Raw genomic sequence first — 20,894 nt, 5'->3', positions numbered from 1 at the left:
AAACTATTTAAAGTTGAATTTGCTCTGCTTTGTGCAAGCAGACAATACATCATAAAATGACTTGATTTCAGATAAATATAATTAACTCCTCAATTCGGCGTGCGTGCAACACGATATTATAACTTATTCATAAATGTGCGTTTTGAATCGCTTCATCCTGTTCTTATTCAGACTGACTGCGTGCAAAGCAAACCACGTGGAAGAGGTTAAAGCACTGTTCACGGTTGTCCCTTTCATTGACACTGCAATGTTGATTAGAATGTCAAGTCAGTTCAGTTAAGTATGTAGATATGCGTGTTTTGTTTTTTGCAAAGCAGCTGCTCATTTAAATTACTATTTTTAAACTGAATTTGGCGTGGATACTCCGACAACGTCCCTTCCACAACAGTACATCACTACAACCAATAATACTATGTTTGTCAGTCACAGCGTGTTCCAGGTGACAGATTTCACAGTACAATTGTGTCATGTCACAGAAATGACAAGAATTTCTTCTGAGTGGAATGTCAATATTTTATTGTTAAGATGACTCCAACTTTTTTGGAAACAAATTAGCAGTTGGCATATTCAGTGCATGTAGTTACCACAATAAACTTTCCTGATTGAGAACATGTGGATCAAATTTTAATATGGACTTCTCTCAGGTTCCAAGGCATGTGCTCTACTTAGGAGATCATTTATCAAATGTAAAGCAACTTTATACAAACGTTGACTGACTGCAGGACATTTATAAGCCTTTGAATGATTTCAGAGTACAAGAAAAGAACCCAAAACAAACCCCAAACCACTGCATTACAGTCACACCTTTTGGCTTCTAGTCCCAGATTAGTTGAGAAACCCAATAACCGAACAGAAACTGTATTTTTACGGAGGACTGCAGTCCAAGTCCCTGTGTGAAGAGTTTCAAGTCACCGAGACATTCAATTTCAACTCTTCACACCACAAGTTTAATTCTATAATCTTGTTATCACTTCCCCGGCGGTCTCAACATTAGTCTGACTTCTCCTTCTCTTTCATGTGCAGGAAGACTATGCTGAAGACAAAGAGCCCTGCCATCATGGAGAAGACACTGGCATAGTACGGGAAGGCTGAGGGGATGAAGCGCTCGTACTGAGTGTGCTGCAGGGGACGCACTGATACCTGTGATGAAGAAACAAAACAGCAATGGTTAGGCCATCATACATTAGAACATTGCTGTTGAATCCATTATAAGTGAGAAGAACCTCTTCCAAGCCACAGTATTCAGAAAGTAAACTTACAAATAATAGACCAATGTTTTGGTAGATTGCTCTCATTAGATATTTGGGACAATATTCTTTACACTTGTTCCCATAAATTAACAAAAAGGTAAATAATTAGATCTTTAGTATTCCCGTCCATTTGCATTCGCCAATTTCCACGCATGTACAGTAGATCTCCGTACTGCAACCGGTATTTTGATTTCGGTACGCCCAAGTGAAGTAAACCTTCCAATTAACTTGCCTGAGTGGAGGAGTAGAGATGTGTGTATCCCAGTCGGTTGTAGTCCACCTTGAACTGGAAGACTCCGTACACATCTGGCAGTGTGAACTGGACGCTATATTTATCTCCTAGAAGAAAGACAACAGCATTAACGAAGGTGCATACAGCTCAAACACACAAATCACAAGGGTGCAACACATTTAGACTTGAAGCATGAATTAATGTGAATGTTCTATAACCACAGACGTACCCTTTTTCTTGAGATAAGTCCTGACGAAGGGATCGATCCTCACAAACTCAAGCTGAATGTCATCTCCGTCGAAGGGAACCCAGCGGCCCTCGGACAACATCTCAATGACAATGCTGTACTCCTGCGTGGGAAGGTTTTACACTGATTGAAGTGTGCACATAAAAAAAAGTACACAGCCCTTTATTCAGGCTGAGACAAAACATCTTCTGGGTGATGATTGTTCACGAGTCTCTGAAATTTGACTCACCACAAGGTCAGTGATTGTGTATGCTGCAGGGGGATTGGTCTCTCCAACAGGATGATGGGTAACCGCTCCCACCCTGAGGACTCCGGCCTCCTTGAACACCCAGCGGGACAGTGCCTCGGCCAGCTCCATGTTCCCTGTCTGCTCGTGCCTAACAAGAGACCACGACATTCTCATTAGAACTGATCAATATATTATTGTTTGTCAGTGCGAGGATAAGACGCAAGTTTACACAGCACACATTTGGAGCAGGTTTTTGTTAGGGCTGGCTCTGTTTGGACATGAAAATGTCAACCATTTTGAAACACTGCCAATTAGTATAAAAAATATTACCTGTCAGAAGCCAACATAAAAAGTTAAAGTTAAAGTAAAAAACATAAAGAGTTGATATTTAAAAAAAAAAAAAAAAACATCAAAAATGACTGCTCAACAGTTGTTGGTCTTACACATAACATGTTAACTACACAGGTCTTAAATGTAACACCCGAATACTCATGTAAAGACCATTTAAGAATACTTTCCTTCTACAAACTGGCTTGATGAGTTAAAAATCAGAAAAGTATGCACAACTGGAGATATTTCTTACCAGAGGAAAGTGTTTCACAATACACAAAGCTGCAGGATCAAAGGGAAAACGTGCCACCTTTTCTGTGGTCGTCCAATCAGTGTTCATAGTAAAAATGTTGCTTCAATTTACTACATTTACCATCAACATTGTATTGACATCCACATACAAATGTGGTGAATTTACCCTTGAAGGCTACCTTCAGGGAGTTTTAAGACACTGAACTGTAGGCAGCTCAACACTCTGTTAGGACTTGCAAACGCCTGCATGAAACATAGTTGATTAGTAAATGAACATCTGTTCACATGGCAAAAAAATAAATAAAACCCTGAAAGTGAGAACATTACTGATGACAGTTTATATTTCGTAACTGGAAGCTGTAATTACATCCATGAGACGGAAAAAGAAGGAGCGATGTGATGAACACTGAAGACTACCTCTTGGAGCCAGGCGTGGCCTTCTGCACAGCGGAGTTGAAGAAAGCATCACTGAAGAACTCCAGGGAGCCGCTGAAAACCACTCTGGCATTGTTTCTGGCCTGAAGGCCGGCAATCATGAGGGTGTTCTTGCCAACAGCATGGGGGTACTGGAGAAAAAAATATAAATATAAAAAATATATATTATTAATCTGAAAAAAAATAGATGATGTCAAATCTTGTGTAGTTAATTTCTAGAAAACACAAAAGTATTTCCACTCAGATCTCCTGTAGCTAATTACTACCTGAATAAATGTTATGAATTAAAAACATCTGATATAATTGTTATCTTTGGTGATCTTACCTGAGAGATGGGTCTGTCAGGGAAAAATGAGTAAGAAGTAGACGAGCCAGTAAGGATGTCCAAGACAAGAGGGTTCTCTGGGTCTGCCACCATGCTGCAAAGGAGGAAGGGAGGAATGGCATGTTAGTCAGACTTTATATAGCTTGCATTACTAAACAGATGCAACGTCAAATGCTGTCTCTTTCTACAAAAACTCTAATACAGTAAAGATTCTGTGAAAAGTTCACCTAGGGAGGTGCTGCTCAAAGAAATGAAGTATTCATTCACTACATTTAATAAATTAATTAATAAAACAGCGAGTGTCAACACAGTGGATGTTCAGTAATGCACCTTGAATACTTGTTGCTAACATTTAAATTGGGTTGAGCTGTGCTTACCCAACACCCTTGAACAAAACAGGTTTGTTGGTGGGTTTGCCGACAATAGTTGGAGCTTTCATCAGGATCTCTGGATCAGCAACAATCAGCGTGTGCTGGAGACGGGAAGGATCACTCGTAAGTATCAACATGGAGTGTTAGCTCTAAAGACTGGATTGAAGAGACAAACTGAATGTGCCTAATGTCTGAACAGAATTCTGCTTACGTCTCCAGAGTCAGACACGTCGTAGTTGTGATGGTCGATGACGGCAGTCTTTTCCTCATCAAACTCGATGCCACACTCGCTGCCCAGCTCCCTCAGAGGGTCACCTGTGTAACAGGAGGAGAGCTTAATATTTGCATTTTAGGAATTTTTAAATAATATATTACAGAAAAGCCGTTGGAAATCAACTGACCAATATCTGAACTGGCAGCAACCAGGACGTTGCCTCCACCATCAATAAAGGATGTAATAGTCTCCACGTTTATATTTCCTCCAAAGTCTGCAAATTAACAAAAAAGGGATACATTTTTACAATTGTTAATGTTTCAACAAGGAAAAAACACATCTGCTATCTTCATTTTGAATCAAGTATGCGTGTGAAAAGTGTGAAATGTACCCTCAACTGATGGCGAGAAGATGATTAAATGGTCATACAGGAACTGGCCATATTTGATCAGAGATAGGGAGGGATCATCAGCCGTCTTAAATGAGATGTCAAAGCCACGATCTGAAAAGGAGAGAGACGTCATCACTGAAACGTTGACACACGTGTTGAACATTTTTGCATTAACTTAAAGAAAGTGCCAGTGGATTGCATTTCCAAAGGACTGGGAATTTCTATACTATAACTCCCTTGCAATAAGCGCTGACATCATTGTTGAGAGAATAAAACTGGCAAGGGAAACCACCCAAATCATCTATTTATTCTGTTTGACTTCCTATGAACAGTGTAGATTCCTTGTCTACCAATATAAAAAAAAATTCTACTGCCCAAATAAAACTGTATATTACCTGCTCGCAAATCTTTTCAAAGGGACAGTGCACCCCAAAATCAAAAATACATAACTTGTGAGCAATTTCAAGTAGGAACTATTTTCTTGCAACCATAGTTCTTACATGGAACAACAAGGTCTGTGGATTATCTTGACCCACCGGGTCATGATTTCTGGAAAGAGACACTGCTGCAGCCAAGTGCCCAAATCAAAAATATGTATTTTGATAAAAAAAAAAAATAGTATTTTTGATTTGTGGGAGAACTGTCCCTTTAAGAAAAATAGCTGAAGATAGATTGACAAGCCTATTTACAGTGTTAGCCATCTAGACTGTATATAAGAAGGCATCAGCATGCAGATCATTAGTTGATTCAGGATAACATGTTAGCAATCTGTTAACAACCTTATTTATATTCAAATTAAGGTTAATCTACATGTATCCTCGATCAATTGCATCGGGCATAATTAACTATTTAGTTGTCATTATTTGGTGTACTTGAAGTATTCCAGAAAAAAGTGGTCCCGTTTCGATTAAATGCAGAGTAAGTTAACATTACCAAGGAAGTACACTACCATTGATTAGTTAAAAATATAGCGCCTTGAATTATGTTTTGCTTGACACAGCAAACACAATGCAGCTAAAACGTTAGCATGCTTGTGCTGCATGCAGCTCGAGCACAAAAGGCTCCAACTGAATATTCCCTGCTAGAGACCTGTTAGCAATACAAGGGGAAATCTATAACAGTATAGAGGAGAGTATTTAAGGATGTAAAAGGCACGAATCTCGTATCTTACTGACCTGCCAGACTGCGGAAGAAGATTGAATGGGTGTCTCTGATGTTGACGTTGTCCAGAAGAACCAACGTTTTACCGTCAGCCAAAGCACAAGGCAACATGGAAGCTAACGACAGGAATAAAATGATACTGGTGTCCAAAAGTTTGAACCTCCTTTGGGTCATCATTCCGTTCCGTTTTTTGGACGATAATAAAGGACCGGGCTGGCTCGTCTGCACGACTGCTGTCAACGACGCCATTTTGCTGCAGAAGTCGACGTCAGCGTTAGGAGTCGACTTAACTTTGACCCCGCAATCCAGCCAATCACCGAGAGGAACGCGTCCTTATGGCTTCCACCTCAGCCAATGGAATGAAAGCTTTATTATAAGACTGACAATCACGGAAGTAAAGTGTGGAGCCATATAAAGCAGAAAGATCTTATTAACTTATTGTGCTGTATTCCTTCCAGGAATACAGCACAGTAATTTTCCTCAATGAATTTATACATTGTATTGCTTGAACATATCTTTCCATGATATTCTAGATATTCTGAGAGCAATGTAAACTTAAAAGAAACATAACATCACATTGTTTTTACTTAAAATAACAGCACAATACAAGACTGGTCAGACTGTGCAGATTATTTATTGATGAGATGATGACAACTTCCAGTGAGCCTAAGCAATGCTACTGATATCTACTGGGGCATCTTACAGATGTTAATATGAGCAGACAAAATAATGACGTAAAACCATTGGTGACAGGGAACCGTCTTCATACTATTATGACCAGTTTACTGCAAAACCAGAAAAACAACCGTCTTGGTATCAATGTGAAACTGAGAATTGTTGACCAGGTTGTCATCTCCTTATATATTCCTTTCTTTCTCTTGAAGCAGAGGTTAATTAAGACATTTTTTAGAGGACACATAAATATACAAATATTATACATGCACAGCATTTACAGTGTTTGACAGTATACAAATCCATGACATCCCACTTCTGGAAAGTGGAGGATGTGATAATTACCCCCCATTTCAATCTTCAGTACCCCAACATGTTCATGTAGATAATCTCTGTATAATGTGATTTTCAGGAAAATACTTACAACTAAGTACAATAAAATATTTTGACTATTTAAGGGAAATGTACATATATCTTCTGAGTGAAATGGAAAAATAACACAGAGGTCTTTCTCTAAGTGAATTGTGATGTAAATACAAAGGACACTGCATAGTCCTGCATTTCATTCTAAAAATAAACAGACTATACAACGTAGTATAAACATCTCTGGAAGAATTAACAATATTTACCTAATCACTGGACCTCACCTCATTTCTGGAATTAGGACTGCAAAACACATGATTTTTGAAAATACATCGAAAGATAAAATTGTGTATAAAGTGTTGGATGTTACAAATCCAGTTTAGATTTATTCTAACATCATGGCATGTTGAAACTCTGAGTTTATCAACTCAATTCATTTCTTCATATTTCCTTCTGTGCCCCACTAAGCCTCACTCTCACATTCCATCTCCTCTTGTTTTTCCTCCTCTACCTCTGCTGCAGCTTCATCTTTTCCTTCAGTGTGGATCGCAGCGTGAGTTTCCACCTCTTCATCCTCCCTCCCCTCATCATGAATCATCTCTTTAGTCTCTTCTCCTTGTGTTTCCCCCACTATCTCTCCCTCTCCCTCTCCCTCTCCCTCTCCATCCTGTGCACGGAAGATCAGGTCTCCTTCCTGGATGACTTGTTCAGCTGTGGGTTGCCACGTTGAGGCAGAATCCCCCTCAGTGGTGGTGGCTGTGGTGTATTGGTAGAAGTCGGAGTCTGCCTGAAACATGACCAAGGCCTGAGCTGTGTGGATGCGTACGTGCTGGGCCAGGGAGCTGGCGTCCAAGAATTTATCACCACATGAATCACAAGCGTACAAGATCTGGGTGTTGGGGTCTGGGAACAGAAGAAGAGTTGACAAAGTTAGCGATGAAAGTTACCTCCTGGAGGGTCTGACAACCTCTTTGCTTTCAGTGATCTGGCTTAGAATGAAACCAAACACAGAAGTATGTATAATCATACTCACATTTGACAACCTGTATTTTTAAAGATTTGAAGCCATGCAAGACCTTGAATATCACATGTGTTTTTGCATATTTTAGCCCATTTACTGTACTGACCATAGTGTCTATTTCAGTACAGTGTGAAAATCAATAGGCAGAGGCAGAGGCTTTAGACTTGAATTGACAGTGAACGTCACTGACAAAATATTGTAGTGACAAAAATGATTTGACTTTGAACCTCAGCTTTTAGACCAGCTTGAGTGACAAGTCCTTAACAAACTCTCTCTATCAGCTGATGAAAACCATGTGATACCATGGAAAGCTCCACAACAGCTGTCGAATAGAACTTGTGATGAGGTTGTTTTTTTTCAACATCATGTCACTTTTATCAAACTTGTCATGTTGTAATGCAGTAGTGCGTACACAAATTCTAAAGTACACTAAAGTAATTTAAGTTCCAACATACTTTTGTTTATGAATGAATTTGGTACTGGCGTTGATTCCATTTCAACGTATAGTTCAAGATTTTTAGTTGAGAATCAATTACGCTGCACCAAGGCAGCAAACAGGATCCGCAATGTACAGTGATTTCCTTGTAGTCTTACCTGCTTCATGCACTTTCTCTACCGCCTTAGTTATTTCAGCTTTCAAAGCCTCCGTCTCGTCTGCAGACACTGAAGCAGCCACTGGAACTACTGCAAACAGACACATGACACAAAGTAAACAAACACTCACCATTGTCTAAGCCCTTTAATCCCCATGCTTCTTTTATTTTCTATATATCAATTGTCACAGATCCAACCCGAGGATATGTATATATTTTCCCTAATATCATAAGATGCTGTCGGACCTGTCAGCTGAGCTACCGCACTGGCTGCCAGGGCCTCAGTTGCCAGGGTGACGATGTCCTCTGTGGTGACGGTGACTATGTTGATCTCGCTGTCGGAGGTGGACACCCCTGCGCACCCGTCGCCCCCCTCGTCCGCGCTGCCCCCGCCCATCACCAGCCGCTTCATGCCGGCCTTGCCTTGGTGGACGGTCTTAACGTGGGAGCGCAGGTTGTCCACCCGGTTGAACCCTCTGCCGCATTTATCACACAGGAAAGGCTTCTCCCCTGAGAGAGTAGGACGGAGAAAAAATAATCAACTGACGACGTCAGGGTGAAAGCTGCGAGCTCTGCTGGATGTCTCCCTATTTCCACCTTTACCCATAAGTCCCATCATTATTTGACAATCATTTTGTCCTCACCTGTGTGAATGATGATGTGCTTCGACAGGTCTCCCACATTAACAAATGCCTTGTTGCACATCTGACACTTGTGCGGCCGGACATTGTCGTGATGCCGGATGTGATTGGCCAGTTGACTGGACTGCACAAACCTGTCCCGAGACAAACATAAAATGCACCCCTCATCTTGCGTCCAAAGAAAGAAAACATTTTCTCAATTACTTCTAGCTGTAGATCAAGATCTGCTCCGGCTCTGTAGCATGCCATTAAATAGCTGGGTTTTTTTTAAATCTTGTTTTGAGCTGATGTTTGCGCATCTGTCCTTATTTAACGTGTTTTATTGTGACATGGGTTGGGTCTTGATGCAATTATCCCTATCTCTAATTCTCTCTTATGGTAGACAATAAAGTAACCTTAAGATAACATTTAAAACCAAAAGTTAATTTTCTCTGCTCTCTCTCTTTACACATTTCCAAATCTCCTTGTTAGATAAACTCAAGTTACATTCCCCAAGCACAAGTGAATAAAAAAAAACAGCCTTTGTTACGGCACAGATTTTTCTGCTTGCTGACCTTTTGCCACAGCGATCACACACGTAGGGTTTCTCTCCTGTGTGCTGGCGGACGTGAGCGATGAGTGAGCTGGCCTGCGTGAAGGCCTTGCCACAGATGAGACAGACGCAGGGCTTCTCTCCTGTAGAACATGAATTAGAGTCTCACTATGGTGGGATGTAAATAATATATGTGCAGAGTTTCAGATTGAAAGCGAAACGGATGCGTTGCTTTCACATTCCATAGTCTCTCTGAATGTCATGAAGTACCTGTGTGGATGCGCTCATGCCGCTGCAGAGCTCCAGGGTCGCTGAAAGCTCTCTGGCAGTGCATGCAGACATACGGTTTCTCCCCACTGTGGACTCGCAGGTGTCTCTTCAGATTTCCTTAAAAGCACATACCATCACACAAAGGTTTGACCAAATGCAAACCTCAAAGCAAAACTCAAAAACTCAAAGTCAACTTCCTCCAGATAACGTACAGGCAGACTGAAAGCAGCTGGAATTGTGTTTACTCCAAATAAATGGTTGAAAAAACACATCTGTCACTGTCTTTTTAACACCACTAGTAGCATCTTACTAACTTCAACTGAAATCACGTGACAACAGTGGGGGTGGGGGGCATCGCTTATTGTCATCATCAATGTACCTGTTAAAAAAAGTTCCAAACCCAAAGAAATACAATTTACAATGATAAAAAAAACTGCAAATCCTCACGTTTGAGAGAGTTCAGGTAGAATTTCAGTTTGATGAAAAACAGACGTAAACGTAAACATCATTCAAAAAAAATAAGGTCCGTACAATCTTTTTACCTGAAGTAGTAAACTGTTTGCCACATTCCTTGCACTTGAGAGGCCCGTCTGTGATATGGATCTTTAAGTGAGCCTTCAGATTTCCCGGCTAGGGAAAACACAAAATCAAGTACCTAGTTGATTAACACACTCAACAATATAATCACAGTAACACATCACTGAATTGTATGTACATGTGGCTACCAAACTCAACATTTCTACAGTTTGAGATAATCTGCAATCATTGCATTGATGTTTGTAGTACAGTTGTTGATACCAAACCTTCACAGGTATGTTATTACCTGGTTGAAGCGTTTGTCGCAGTGTGAACACTTGTTGCCCTTCTCCGTGTCGTGCGTCTCCAGGTGTCGCATCTTGGCGGTGGGGTCGGAGAAAGCCTTATCACAGTAGTCGCAGTGGTACGGCTTCTCGCCGCTGTGCACCAGCTGGTGGCGCTTCAGGTTGCCAGACGTGGTGAAGAGCTTGCCGCACATTTCGCAGCTGTACCGCGCTTCGCCCGTGTGGCGTTTGCGGTGCAGGTTGAGCAGGCTGATCTGGCGGTAGCTCTTCCCGCAAGTCGAGCAGCAGTACGGCTTGAGAGGGCTAGGAGGCAGCAAGGAGCGCAATTTAAGACACAGGCCAGACAGAGCAGGTGTCGGCGAACTAAATGTAAAACAAAGCAATTCACCTGTGTGTTTTCTCGTGGGCTTTACAGGCCGCAGGGTCAGAGAAAGCTTTGTTGCAATCCCGACAGCTGAACGGCTTCTCTCCTGTGTGAATACGCATGTGTCTCTTGAAATTGCCAGTGTGGGTGAATTTCTTCCCGCAGTCCTGAGAGGAAGAAAATGTGTCATGAAGAGTGAGCAAAACCTATTCATGCAAATATTTCTATGCAAATGTCACCAACATTTTTGCAAAGATTTGCATAAAAGCTCCCGGCATCAGCAACGTTTCCATGTTTGATGCAGATATATTAGCGTTGATGCATTTTGATATGACAGTGATGAGTCATTCCACAGCTTGTGGTTCAAAGTTGATGACATACTTTTAATGCAGAAGCTAAGAACAGCATTAAATCTGAAAAATCTTTAACACTAAAGATAAGTAATTAAAAATTGTAAATGCACCTGGTCACTTCACTCCTGGACCCAGACTGATATTCCTCACCTCACATTCGTGTGTCACGGAGCTGTACGGCTTTGACTCGGATCGGCTGCTCATAGACGCTGACAGAGTTTGTCCCCCGTCTCTCTCGCTGCCCGAATTGACCCCTTCCATCTCGTCATCTTCCTCTCCAGACCCCTCTTCATCATCAGCTTCCCCGTCGCCTGTCTCCTCGCAGTCGTCCTCCGGTTCACCGGCAACTTCTGCCGACTCCGCCACCCTATTCTGGGTTTTGGTCGTTGATGTGCCTTCTTCTTCTGAGTCATTGTCTATGAGGGCGACGATAGACAAGTCTTGAAAATGACATACTGTCTGTGTATGACATGAGTATTGACTGCAAATAACAAATAAATATCCTCCTATACCTGCATTTAAATATAAGATTAAAACTCAGGAATTTTGAATAATTACACTAGCTCTATTGAAAACTCTTCTAAATGTATCAATTTCCTTGACTTTTTCTATCTGGAATATTTTTCTGCATGTTGATGCTCAACAAATTCCATAAGCAGTGGAAAGCTAAGAAGAAATGGGGGTTGTTTGGGTTGATGCAGCGGAGCAAACTATCTCAGCCTGCTCACCGTGTGGGAAGTTTCGTCGAGGAGGTTTTCTGATCCGTCTCCCGCGAGAGCTCATGTAGGATGAGCTGCCAGCAGAGTTCAGCTGGGATTCTGTAATCAAATTGAAAATCTCTCTTAGTTTAAAAAGAGCAACTCTGTAATAATATACATTTGGAGCTTAAATGCCAAATTGGCGGATTCAAAGTCCTTCTATTACTACGCACTTACTGGGAGCGTAGTCAGCATCAGAGGGGTCATCCTGAAATACAGGTGCGTCTTGTGCAGCACTTTCCTCCTTCTTTACGGATATCTTCTTTTGAGCAGAAACAGGGGTGGTTTTCGGGGCTCGTCCTCGGCACGAGTGGGTTCTAGCCGGGTTGGGCCAAGGAACAGTCTGTTGTGTCTCGGTGGAGATGTCTTCTTTCACATTTTCCTGATTTTGTGCGGGCTTATTGTCTTCTGTGGACGTGCAGGGACTCTCCTCTGCTTGAGATGCCACTTCTGCCAGGTCACTCTCCAAGTCCTCCCTCTGCTCTATTTCACCTTGTTTCTCTTCTGGGTTGTTCGTAAAGAAAAAAGGAATCATCAGGCTCCATATTTTATACATGGTGAATTTGAATTCGATAAGGCTAATATTGTAGCATTAACAACAAAAAGTAACCAGAGTAAACTGATCAATCACCAGATGTGAATCGTAATAAAAAGGTTAATATCAGCTCATTATAATAACAGTTAACTTATAGGAATGCCTGAACAGCAGTTTAGAATTTAAAGCTCTGACTTCGTTATTCTAATTGATGCAGGAAAAGTATGTTATTTTGAATGACTGCTACCAATATGGAGACGGTGGAATTACCATGTAACTAACAAAATAAACACATGAAACCTCATGTCATGGAAACATTGTTAAATTCATTCAACACAGAAAACGTATCTTGCCCCCTTTCTACACCAGCAACAAATGATTGACCTGGTTCAGCACTTGTGAAATTGAGGGCACGGATCATTTAACAGTTCAGACATGAACGTTTGATGCATTAATCTGGACTCACCAACGGCGAAATCCAGTGTTATGAGGGACGGAGCAGGATTTGACATTGACTGGTACGCAGAGCAGGCATTTACAATTTCTTGCATCTGTAGAAAGTTAGCAACAGCCAGCACGTCTTCTACATTCTGTGGACTTAAAGTCAGCTTGGCTGTGTACATAAACTCCAGGACCTGACCCAAACCTGCAACAATAATCAGCAATACAGGTCTGGTTATACAGCAGTAATGCTGGGGTAAATTAACTATTATTAAAGTAAAGCACTGCGACAGTATGCAAAGTCAGAGCACTGAAAGATAGATATAACAAAAATAAATTAAGTACATGTGAAAGTACACAGAGATACGTGTCCAAAGGCTGACAGGAACCCACCTGCTGCATTGCTGATGTCCAGGTGCACCACATCTTTCTGGTCCAGGAACAGGGTGCGGAAGTAGACACTGCAGGCCGCCAGCACGGCTTTGTGGGCCTTGAAGTCCACCCCGTCCACGACAAAGGTGCAGTCACACAGCATGCCCTGTCTGCGCTGGCGGTTCAGCTGCTCCAGAACTTTCCCACTGTGCCATGGGAACTCCATCGCCACAAAGCCTTGAGGGGGAGGGGGCTGGCTGCTCTGTGGACACAGATAGTCGGCTTGACCAGTTTGTCTTTACACTGGGATGACATTCAAACATTGTCGTTCACCTCTGATAGCTCTGTTTCTTCCAACTTTTTTTTGTTTTTGGGGGGACTTTTTCTTTATCGCAATCAAGGGTCAAAGAACAGTAGCCCTATTTCTAACTATCCTCACCTTTTGTATCTGACCACATTAAAAAGTTTTAAGAACTAGGACTATGTATCCTGCAACTCGCTTATATTTACATGAACAACAGCATAGGTCGATTAGATTCACTATCAATTTGAAAAATAATCCCATTTGTATTGAGGTTTGTCCTACTTCCTGTTAATACAAAAGTAAAAAAAACAAGTAATTTTATTTATTATTGTAAAAAGGTGTCTCGTTTGTGTGCTGTACTGTTGGTGAATGACGGTCTCATCATGGGTGTAAATGTCAGGCTCCTTTACAGGACAGCATCAATACGAGAGAAAGAGATACAATTTCAACCCCAACCGTTTAAACAACGAAAACACATTCAATTCAAAATACGTTAAATAACATTATCGAATGTACAAAATGGGTCGCAACCATGGATTAAAATGCAAGTTAGCTAACAAAAATGATGAATAATAATGAACTGTCATGATGGCCATGCTATTGGACACATATTATCGAAATTCAAGACTGCAGTTAACATGTTTCGTAACTGGAAATTCCGTTTCTTTAAACGTTTTGACAGCTTGGTTTGACGGTGCAATACCTCGATTACAATTCCTCCATCCTTGTAGCTTTGTTATCTGGGATTAATTTAGCGTGCCTTAACATGCATGTAGTGAAGGGACAAGATGGCGGACTGACGAGTAGGGCCTGTCCTCATCCCTTGTTGTTTTCCCAGCTAACTCGCTAACTTCGCTTTATGCAAGCGCCATTTTAATAAAGAACACCTCCTGAATTACCTCCTTATTGTCGCTTCTTCACACAGGGTTCAAACTGCTGCTCGGGCGGTGATATTGAGTGTTTTGCTCAGATAGGAAAACAGACCCAATCGAGTTTTTCGGTGATCGATCCTGCCCCGTTAAGTCCATCCACCGCCATCTTCCTCTCTCTGATCGATTGATAGGGACCGGCCGGATGTATCACAGGAGCACGCGCAGTGTGAACACATGCTGTACCTATGACGACCATGTGGTGGCGTAATATGCTCGAGCGACTTGATCCACACAATTTATGATAATAAAGTTGTTCTGTACGTCACTTAACGAGGTTACACACAAAACACCCACCAGCAGCAACACATTATATGTCATTAAACTGATTTGGAGCCATTGATGTAGCCTACTGAATGGTAAAAGCATAAAAACAATTTGGCTTTTAATCTTAAATGTTATGATAAATTAAAAATCATAGTGTGGGCTGTACTATACTGCAGGTAAACTGAGCATCAAACTATTGTGCAGGGTGTGCAAGGTCTTTTAAGAACAATGACGTGTAATCACTTCCAAAGCACTCTCCAAGGGAACATAAAAAGCATTCATTTCAGGGCTACTACAGCACAACATAATATGCTAGATCATAGTGTGATGTGGTCTTTCACAGGGAGCAGCATGCCAAAATGCAAAGGCTGAAGACTGGCTAAAACATGTAGTCAATTACAGTCACATAACAAAGCTGTCAAAATGATTTTTGCTTGAATAGAGCTTTTGAAATCCTTTTCTCACGAAAGCACGACAGATAAATGCCTACCCGCACAAACGAATAGAATAAAAGCACCATCTTTCCTCTAAGCTTTGTCTCATTAATTTTGAGAGTAGTTTACCTTGTGGTGTTCACTGCTTACCCACCTTTAAGCCTAAATTTGTCTTACTTGTGTCTTTATGTCGATATGGTGAAGAAATAAATGGTGTTGGGTCAATCATGCTTCAAAAACAGGTTGTTATTTAATTTGTATGTTGCATAAAACAGGCATATTTAAATTATAGTTCTGTTCTAAAAAATACATCTTGGACAGCGTCTGAGGACTTCTACCAGCAAAATTTAGAGCACAAACCAAAAATAGTTTGTAAAACTACTTTGATTGTTTGTTTTTTCATATTTTATATTTTTAATTACCGTTCACCTACATTTCTTCAAATTAAGTGCTAAATGGTGTTTCAAAGCAATAGAAATCAAGGGGAGAAATGTTGAAGCCGTTATCATTTTGTTTGCCTAAAAGACAACTCATTTGTAGAGCTTGTAGAACACCAAAGATGTGCAGGTTTTCTAATAATAGAACATAAACTCTCCATTGGTTGCTAAAACCAAACTCAAGGCCCACACCTAACATCTAACAAAAAAACATCAAGAGATTTACACATTGATGTTTATTGTCAAAGCAGGATCATTTAATTCACACAAATAATATACAATAAGTTATTATTAACGAGGCAACCATCAATTGAGTCTTTTTAGAACTGTGTTAGAGGACAGGAGTAAAGTGGTGAACCAATCAGTTATTTTCTCTGTGTGTGAGTGTGTGTGTGTGTGTGTGTGTGTGTGTGTGTGTGTGTGTGTGTGTGTGTGTGTGTGTGTGTGTGTGTGTGTGTGTGTGAGACCGTGGCTAAGTGGAGAGCAGGGCAGCCTTTCAATCAGAGGGTCGGTGGTGCGATCCCCGGCTCCTGCTCTACTAGTCTCATGTCAATGTGTCCTTTACTTAACCCCAAAATTGCTCCCGTAGCTGCATCTACGGTGTGTAGATAGATACTGAATTGTAAGTCGCTTTGGATAAAAGCGTCTGCTAAATGACTGTAATGTAATGTAATGTAATGTAGTGTGTGTGTGTGTGTGTGAGATAGAGAATGCAACCCCCGTGTCTCAATGCAGGTGGGACCTATCGGTGCTGTGAACTAACTCAGAATACAGATGAGCAGCAACAGGCATTGTTTCAGTCACGGAGAGAGAACGTGACGTGTTTCACAGAGCACAGTGGCAACTCTCTGTTGAGTGTAGTAGAATGGTTTAAGTGAAGACAGGAAATGCAGGAAGTAGCATAAAAACACAAAACAAGAGGCCTGTGATGTGCAAGCTGGGTCCCCCTCTAGATCTTGATCTCGGTGCGGAAGGTCTGTACAAGCTCGTGTTTGGCCGGGTGTCGCCGTGCCGTGACTGTTAGGGTTCCCTCAGCGCCCAGTGATGATGTCACTGAGGTGGGGTCCACATCGTCGGGTAGCTGGCACTTGTGTGTGAAAGTGTTCATGACCGAACCATCCTGGGCTAACTGCCAAAGACAGAACATGACTGTTGACTTAATGTATTTGTGACAGAGGATACATACCATGAAAAGAGATTTGTTTTCTCCACTGTTTAATAAGATTTTAGTCTCACAGTCCTATCACGGGAACACTGACATTGTTTTAAAGACTCATGTTACCATTCCAAATGAAAAAATTAGGCCGCCCACCTTTTCTGCACGAACTTCAATCTGGTTGTTGGATGTGGTGACAATGACATCTTCAGGGGAGAAGTCTCGCACGTCAACTGTGAACTGGTATGAATCCCCAAGAGCCTTGATATTTCCAGATCCACCTAACGCACAACAAGATGAGAAAGGATGTTAGACCACAGGAGGAAACAAAAGTATATTTCTGTCTTTGCCACATCATTTTTACTCTATTCTTATTTATGCTACATGCAAAAGAGGGTCAACTTTTATCTTTCTGGTCTGATAATTGTGGGCAGTGGATAAAACCTGCATGTGGTGTTTTATTAGTGATCGTTTACAGACATGTTACGGGTTCTCATTGATTTACAAGACCATATCATGTAATTGACAATGTTTCAGTTATTGTCATTACATGTCAACAGCGTAGAATCCATGCTATAATCAAACATTATTCAGGCTCATTATTTTCTGTTTTAATTGCCCTTTAATGGCCCTAGAAACAATATTGCAGGCTGAATTCCATTTAGCTGCTCAGTTTCAGGGTCTTGACCCTTGCTGTGTTGGTTTTCACGTCACTGATAACGTGAAATGGGATGTTGCTCTAGTATTCATATTCTAAGTGTGTCTACTGTATTTGACATTTGAGAACTTCATATTCTTAAAATAAAGGCACAAAATGAATCATTGTCTAGCTTAATAAACTATTTGACCTGAAATGTGTCACACTGTGTTATTTGGCTTTCCATTCTTGTATTTCCATCACAGCCCATAATGTAGTTCTGAAATGAATATTATTTATTTGGTTTCCCATGAAATTCATGGACGTATGGACTAAAACACTAAAATAAAGTGTGTTACAGGGGTAACTGGGCTGTTTAGCATTAAGTGTCTTTTAAAACTTTTTCCATGGCACTAGTATTTATTGCTAGATTTTTGGAATCTGTTTAAGTAAATGGCTATCCAAATTGTGAATTTTCTTATTTGTGGAACAAAATAAAAAATGTAATTACAAGGCAGTAACAGGATACAGTAGAGACACATATGATATCATGCAGTGCTTTGACTTCACATAAGCAGGTTAGTTTGACTGCATGACATCATTCCAAATGCGTGTGTGTGTGTGTGTGTGTGTGTGTGTGTGTGTGTGTGTGTGTGTGTGTGTGTGTGTGTGTGTGTGTGTGTGTGTGTGTGTGTGTATATCTGGTGTGTACACTGGTCACCGGGCAACCATCCGGCCATTCCTCATGCAGGCGCCATTCCAGATACTCAGTGTGTGAAGTCACACACTGGCAACCAGTCCAGCATTCCCCAGACGTGCATGTGTGTGCGTATGTTGTTTTCCCTTTAGCTGCACCCACCAACAATGGTTCCCAAATGATTCTGCCCTGTCCCTGACACCTGGACCACCTGATCTCCAAGTCCATTTAAAGTTCAGATGTCACATGTTCACACGTCTGTGTGCGCCGGCGGTGAACTGACACAGAGCAGTTCACACCAGCTGCACACATGGCTGAGCTCAAGAATGAACCACACACGCACATGCAGAGTGAAATGTCTCCTCACCTAAATGTGTGTTTTAAACACACAAACCCCCAAAAAACCTGGAAGAGAATGCCGAGCAGCGCCTCCATGTTCGCAAAAAACACAGCTCCAACTTAAGAGTGAATTCCATTGTGTAGCCAACACCTGTTTTATTTTCAAACTTTTTTAAAGTTACTCCATCAAACCAGGCTACACTCTTAGAAACACATTTTGTCTGCACACATCAATCACACCAGAGACCCTTTGCTTTTTTTTTTTTTTTTTTTTAACCCAGTCCTGCCTGTTGTCCCCCTCCTCTCAACTGTCACCTTGGATATGATTTATCACCACTTTACGTAAAAAAAAAAATCACAACACTTTAAACAAATTGCTTCCAAGAATGCTCATGAATCTCAGTCAAAGCTGTCCCTTCAACCGGCTGTTGCTATTATTGTTATTAATACCCCTTTTGTACACAATACGAGTTACAGAGACCTGACATTGCTTCCGACTTACTGGAAAAGCCCAAGGCGTCGCTCCCGGGCCGCATGAAGGAACCAAAGTCCTCAGCGAACAGTCCCTGGCTCTTCTCCATGTATGGGTTACCAGAGGATGAGGACGAGGTCTGGTGGAAACTCCGCTCCGATCGATAGGCAGAGGAGTTGGTCCCACTCATGGATGGCTGAGAGTGCTGGGTGAGGCAGAGGAGGAGAGTGAAGGGGAGGAAGAGGGAGGCAGAGTGAGCTGATTCTTCTCACGGTTCCTCTAGGATTCTTCCAGAGGCTTTAAATGTAAGAAAACAATACACACAACTCGTCCTTCTTTCTTTTTCTTTATACTTGTTTAAATAGCTTGTTTGTATTTGGTAAAATCGTGTATTTGCCCACTCTCCAGCAGCCACCCACCCTCTGCCCTTATATACTGTACGGTCCCATGCGCGCCTGGTCAGTGTGCACGTGCGTCACAGCTCATTGGGAAAGGGTAATAGTGTTCTATATTTATCATGAGAGCGATGAAGAGAGGTGCCTGTTGTTGGAAAAAGTTCTGGGCATTGAAGGCTTCGAGGTTTAAGGGCAGGCGAGATAGCGAGATTTGATAGACAGAGGTAGAGAAAGAGCAGGGGCTGAGTGGGGGGGGCAACAGTTGTCATTTCAGACACACCGCCCCTGAAATAGCTTTCCTCTCCGCTCTTCAATCCCCCCGCACTCCATGCTTCATCAGTTGGTTCTCCTTTAGTGCCATGCCTTTATCCTGAGAATTGGATCCTCACACGGTTCTGCCATTAAATGACATTTTGTCCAATAGTTATGTCTCATTAGAGAGCTTTTTCTCATCCGTTTATTGATTTAATCTCTCACATGATAAACCTCTGAGCACCTAACAAGTGACTCACTGGGTAGAAAGTGGCACGTGAATTGAAAAGTGAAACCTAGTCTTCTCCGAGGATAAGTTGAGAGCAAAACAAAGATGGAAAGAATGCGTGAAAACAAAGCCGTCAGCGGGAGAAGGGGACTTAGTGGTGACATTGCTTTGTGGCTATTAATATCTGCACACAGCACAGGCCATCGTGATTAGAAAACACTCACTGCTCTGCTCTCCCCCTCTCAACGGTGACAGCTAATCCATTAAAATCCATTTATGGGCTCATCGACATTACGCCATTTGACTTCTGCTTTGTCTTTTCAGTCCAGAGGGGGTTACCTTTAATTTACAGATCGTCTGTATATGACAACAATCATTTATCGACTGACGCCACACAGCTGCAGTGCCAAACATCAAATGTCTGCCATCACAGCTGAAATAAAACACACAAAGGTGACCATCTTTCGTTTTGAAGCCATGTTTGAAAGCTTACCCAGCATTACTAATGACGCCACACAGTGATATGTGCTTCCAGTCTTATCAGTATAGAGCTCAGAGTCCTCTGCTGAAGGTCTAAATCCAGACCAGCAACTCAGTTTCCCTGCCAAGGAGCACACAGAGCCTCCCTCCCCTCCATAGTAACAGCAGCAATATTGTTGGTTCATGCTGGCCTTTTATTCAAAGTTAGACTGTGTTTTGTACCTCTAATGGCGCCGTCATCGAGAACAAAGCGGAATATGTTATTAATGGTAATGTAGTCAGTCATATTCTTTTCTCAATCATGTTTTTATAATAAGAAAGATCAAACTGATCTCAGCTGTGTCTCAGCCTCGGGATTGGGACTGCCAGATGGGTCGTCAGATAAGTTTGAGGGGGTGATGAGATGCTTAGTAAGATAGAAAATAATAGTATAAAACCATTTCTGATGCAAAAATTATGGTTTGCTTTTTTGGGCACTTTTCAAACTTTTCTAAATCTATTTCTAAGCTTCTTTTTTTCTTTTTTTTTTTACTGTTAAGCACTGGATATTCCACTTTTTTCTGAATTTATAGTAAAACTGGTCGCATCATCAAACCCTCAACCGGGGCTGTATCAATCAAGAGCCGTCTGACCAGGCTACTATTCGAAAGACATGATGGGGTCAACAAAGAAAGATTCAAAATGCTGCTCTGT

The 20,894-nt window shown here is 41.5% G+C and overlaps 3 protein-coding genes across 4 annotated transcripts; all 3 read right to left on the bottom strand.

Moving 5' to 3' along the window:
• Positions 1–499: 499 nt before the first annotated feature.
• On the bottom strand, positions 500–5,703 carry ddost (dolichyl-diphosphooligosaccharide--protein glycosyltransferase subunit (non-catalytic)). The gene is made up of 11 exons (XM_068733495.1): positions 5,452–5,703; positions 4,277–4,387; positions 4,073–4,159; positions 3,883–3,986; positions 3,678–3,772; positions 3,301–3,394; positions 2,958–3,106; positions 1,959–2,106; positions 1,712–1,832; positions 1,483–1,589; positions 500–1,140 (listed from the first exon to the last, which is right to left on the bottom strand). The coding sequence occupies exons 1-11, from the start codon at positions 5,684–5,686 to the stop codon at positions 991–993; spliced, it is 1,401 nt and encodes a 466-aa protein (XP_068589596.1). The 5' UTR covers positions 5,687–5,703; the 3' UTR covers positions 500–990.
• Positions 5,704–6,052: 349 nt separating this feature from the next.
• On the bottom strand, positions 6,053–15,666 carry zbtb17 (zinc finger and BTB domain containing 17). Of its 2 annotated transcripts, none has more exons than XM_068733859.1 (15): positions 14,377–15,666; positions 13,195–13,435; positions 12,827–13,006; positions 12,003–12,329; positions 11,796–11,885; positions 11,218–11,483; positions 10,739–10,881; positions 10,353–10,653; positions 10,072–10,159; positions 9,530–9,646; positions 9,282–9,402; positions 8,731–8,861; positions 8,333–8,596; positions 8,088–8,177; positions 6,053–7,375 (listed from the first exon to the last, which is right to left on the bottom strand). In XM_068733859.1, the coding sequence occupies exons 2-15, from the start codon at positions 13,397–13,399 to the stop codon at positions 6,936–6,938; spliced, it is 2,763 nt and encodes a 920-aa protein (XP_068589960.1). In that variant the 5' UTR covers positions 13,400–13,435; positions 14,377–15,666; the 3' UTR covers positions 6,053–6,935. The 2 variants fall into 2 exon arrangements, with proteins under 2 accessions (XP_068589960.1, XP_068589961.1); XM_068733860.1 differs by lacking the exon at positions 14,377–15,666 and adding an exon at positions 14,181–14,191.
• A 99-nt stretch (positions 15,667–15,765) lies between these two features.
• hspb7 (heat shock protein family, member 7 (cardiovascular)) lies at positions 15,766–19,269 on the bottom strand. The gene is made up of 3 exons (XM_068733861.1): positions 18,876–19,269; positions 16,857–16,981; positions 15,766–16,673 (listed from the first exon to the last, which is right to left on the bottom strand). The coding sequence occupies exons 1-3, from the start codon at positions 19,033–19,035 to the stop codon at positions 16,494–16,496; spliced, it is 465 nt and encodes a 154-aa protein (XP_068589962.1). The 5' UTR covers positions 19,036–19,269; the 3' UTR covers positions 15,766–16,493.
• Positions 19,270–20,894: the final 1,625 nt, after the last annotated feature.

This window comes from Cebidichthys violaceus, unplaced genomic scaffold (assembly GCF_023349555.1).
Source record: "Cebidichthys violaceus isolate CVI_PGR_0920_01 unplaced genomic scaffold, fCebVio1.0.p SCAF_6, whole genome shotgun sequence".
Classification (NCBI taxonomy): domain Eukaryota; kingdom Metazoa; phylum Chordata; class Actinopteri; order Perciformes; family Stichaeidae; genus Cebidichthys; species Cebidichthys violaceus.
The sequence above is the reverse complement of the archived record's forward strand: the minus strand, read 5'-3'. Positions and strand labels throughout refer to the sequence as shown.

Excerpts from the sequence above, each read along its gene's own strand:
- ddost (XM_068733495.1), bottom strand. The coding sequence starts at position 5,686 with ATGGCGTCGTTGACAGCAGTCGTGCAGACGAGCCAGCCCGGTCCTTTA. Across the intron at positions 3,395-3,677 it reads GTTTTGTTCAAGGGTGTTGG|CATGGTGGCAGACCCAGAGA; the intron begins GTAAGCACAGCT and ends CCTCCTTTGCAG. Across the intron at positions 2,107-2,957 it reads GCCACGCCTGGCTCCAAGAG|GCACGAGCAGACAGGGAACA; the intron begins GTAGTCTTCAGT and ends GTCTCTTGTTAG.
- zbtb17 (XM_068733859.1), bottom strand. The coding sequence starts at position 13,399 with ATGGAGTTCCCATGGCACAGTGGGAAAGTTCTGGAGCAGCTGAACCGC. Across the intron at positions 12,330-12,826 it reads AACACTGGATTTCGCCGTTG|AAGAGAAACAAGGTGAAATA; the intron begins GTGAGTCCAGAT and ends CGAACAACCCAG. Across the intron at positions 7,376-8,087 it reads AGAGAAAGTGCATGAAGCAG|ACCCCAACACCCAGATCTTG; the intron begins GTAAGACTACAA and ends TTCTGTTCCCAG.
- hspb7 (XM_068733861.1), bottom strand. The coding sequence starts at position 19,035 with ATGAGTGGGACCAACTCCTCTGCCTATCGATCGGAGCGGAGTTTCCAC. Across the intron at positions 16,982-18,875 it reads CGACGCCTTGGGCTTTTCCA|GTGGATCTGGAAATATCAAG; the intron begins GTAAGTCGGAAG and ends GTTGTGCGTTAG. Across the intron at positions 16,674-16,856 it reads TTGAAGTTCGTGCAGAAAAG|TTAGCCCAGGATGGTTCGGT; the intron begins GTGGGCGGCCTA and ends TGTCTTTGGCAG.